The sequence below is a fragment of the Dasypus novemcinctus genome, chromosome 3 (assembly GCF_030445035.2).
Source record: "Dasypus novemcinctus isolate mDasNov1 chromosome 3, mDasNov1.1.hap2, whole genome shotgun sequence".
NCBI lineage: Eukaryota > Metazoa > Chordata > Mammalia > Cingulata > Dasypodidae > Dasypus > Dasypus novemcinctus.
This window is the reverse complement of record NC_080675.1, coordinates 107,686,348-107,688,114: the sequence shown is the minus strand read 5'-3', so window position 1 is coordinate 107,688,114 and position 1,767 is coordinate 107,686,348. Positions and strand designations below refer to the sequence as shown.

At 35.6% G+C, this 1,767-nt stretch overlaps 1 protein-coding gene across 11 annotated transcripts in view; it reads left to right on the top strand.

Moving 5' to 3' along the window:
- MEIS2 (Meis homeobox 2) overlaps positions 1–1,259 on the top strand; it is a 215,728-nt gene extending 214,469 nt beyond the window's left edge. For 8 of the 11 annotated variants that reach the window (XM_071214097.1, XM_058293877.2, XM_058293876.1 and 5 more), the window contains one exon: positions 1–1,259. This exon is cut by the window's left edge and continues 172 nt beyond it. Coding sequence is in view for 5 of the 11 variants with exons in the window: in XM_058293876.1 (XP_058149859.1) it covers positions 1–115 (115 nt within the window). In the remaining 6 variants the exon portion in view is untranslated. The other 3 variants (XM_071214099.1, XM_058293881.2, XM_058293875.2) reach the window with 1 other exon arrangement.
- Positions 1,260–1,767: the final 508 nt, after the last annotated feature.

Genomic DNA, 1,767 nt, shown 5'->3' with positions numbered 1-1,767 from the left:
GCACGGAGGACCCCCTCCCCACCCTGGAATGACTATGTCAGCACAGAGCCCCACAATGTTAAATTCTGTAGATCCCAGTGTCGGTGGACAGGTTATGGACATTCATGCCCAATAGTAGAAGGGAACTCAAGGGAAAAGGAAACACACGCAAAAACTATTTTAAGACTTTCTGAACTTTGACCAGATGTTGACACTTAATATGAAATTCCAGACAGCTGTGATTATTTTTTACTTTTGTCATTTTTCATCAAGCAACAGAGGACCAATTCGACAAGAACACAAATGTGAAATCATGGGCTCACTGAGACAATTCTGTCCATGTAAAGATCCTCTGGAAAAAGACTCCGAGAGTTATAACTACTGTAGTATAAACATAGGAACTAAGTTAAACTTGTACATTTCTGTTGATCACTCCGTTATGTTGCCTCAAATAGTTTTAGAAGAGAAAAAAAAAAATATATCCTTGTTTTCCACACTATGTGTGTTGTTCCCAAAAGAATGACTGTTTTGGTTCATCAGTGAATTCACTATCCAGGAGAGACTGTGGTATATTTTAAACCTGTTGGGCCAATGAGAAAAGAACCACGCTGGAGACCAGGATGAACGTTTGGCTGAACCTCTTCACTTGGACTCCAGCTTCAAGAATGTGTTTTCATGCCCAGCCTTTGTTCCTCCATAAATGTGTCCTTTAGTTTCAAACAGATCTTTATAGTTTGTGCTTCATAAGCCAATTATTATTATTTTGGGGGACTCTTCTTCCAAGAGCTTGCCAGTGAAGATTTAAAGACAGAGCAGGAGCTTCTTCCAGGAGTTCTGAGCCTTGGCTGTGGACAAAACAATCTAAAGTTGGGCAGCTTTCCTCAACACATACAAAAAAATTATTCATGGTCATGGCACCAAAACTAGGATTTTATCAGAAACTCAAAACTTGGGGGATAAAAAGGAGCAAGAGAATACTGTAACAAACTTCGTACAGAGTTCGGTCTATTAATTGTTTCATGTTAGATATTCTATGTGTTTACCTCAATTGAAAAAAAAAAAGAATGTTTTTGCTAGTATCAGATCTGCTGTGGAATTGGTATTGTATGTCCATGAATTCTTCTTTTCTCAGCACGTGTTCCTCACTAGAAGAAAATGCTGTTATCTTTAAGCTTTGTCAAATTTACATTAAAATACTTGTATGAGGACTGTGACGTTATGTTAAAAAAAAAGGTGTTAAGTCACAAAATGCGGTAATAAATATTTCATTTTTGATTTTTTGTTAGGCTTTTGTGTTTTTAATGGTTTTAAGGCAAGGTTGCACAGTGCAGACTACATATGGTGTTAAAAGTAGATGATGGTCTTTTTTATCCCCATTTGAAATTTAACTTACCAACAATTTTTAAGGCGATCATCTGAAAGTTTTGAATGTATTTTGACTTAAAAGTTCTACAAACAGAAACTTTTAAATTGCATTGCGTGTGTGTGTATGATAAGCCAGGTTGAAAGATCACTTTCAATATGCCTAACCCCTTTTTTAGATGCATGATGTTTTAAAAAAACAACAACAAAAAAAAAACTTTCAGGTAAAGCTTTTCATGCTCATATGCTGCCAAAATAAAAGGCTTTTCAGGGTTAATTCTGCATCATAAGAATAATGTCTGCACTCAAAGATAATTTATCTGCTTGTGTTTTTCCTCCATCTTACTAAAATACTGCTGAATATGTAAATTAAAATTTACAGATAGATACTCATAGACGAGTAAACAACTTCTATGGAGTTTGAAA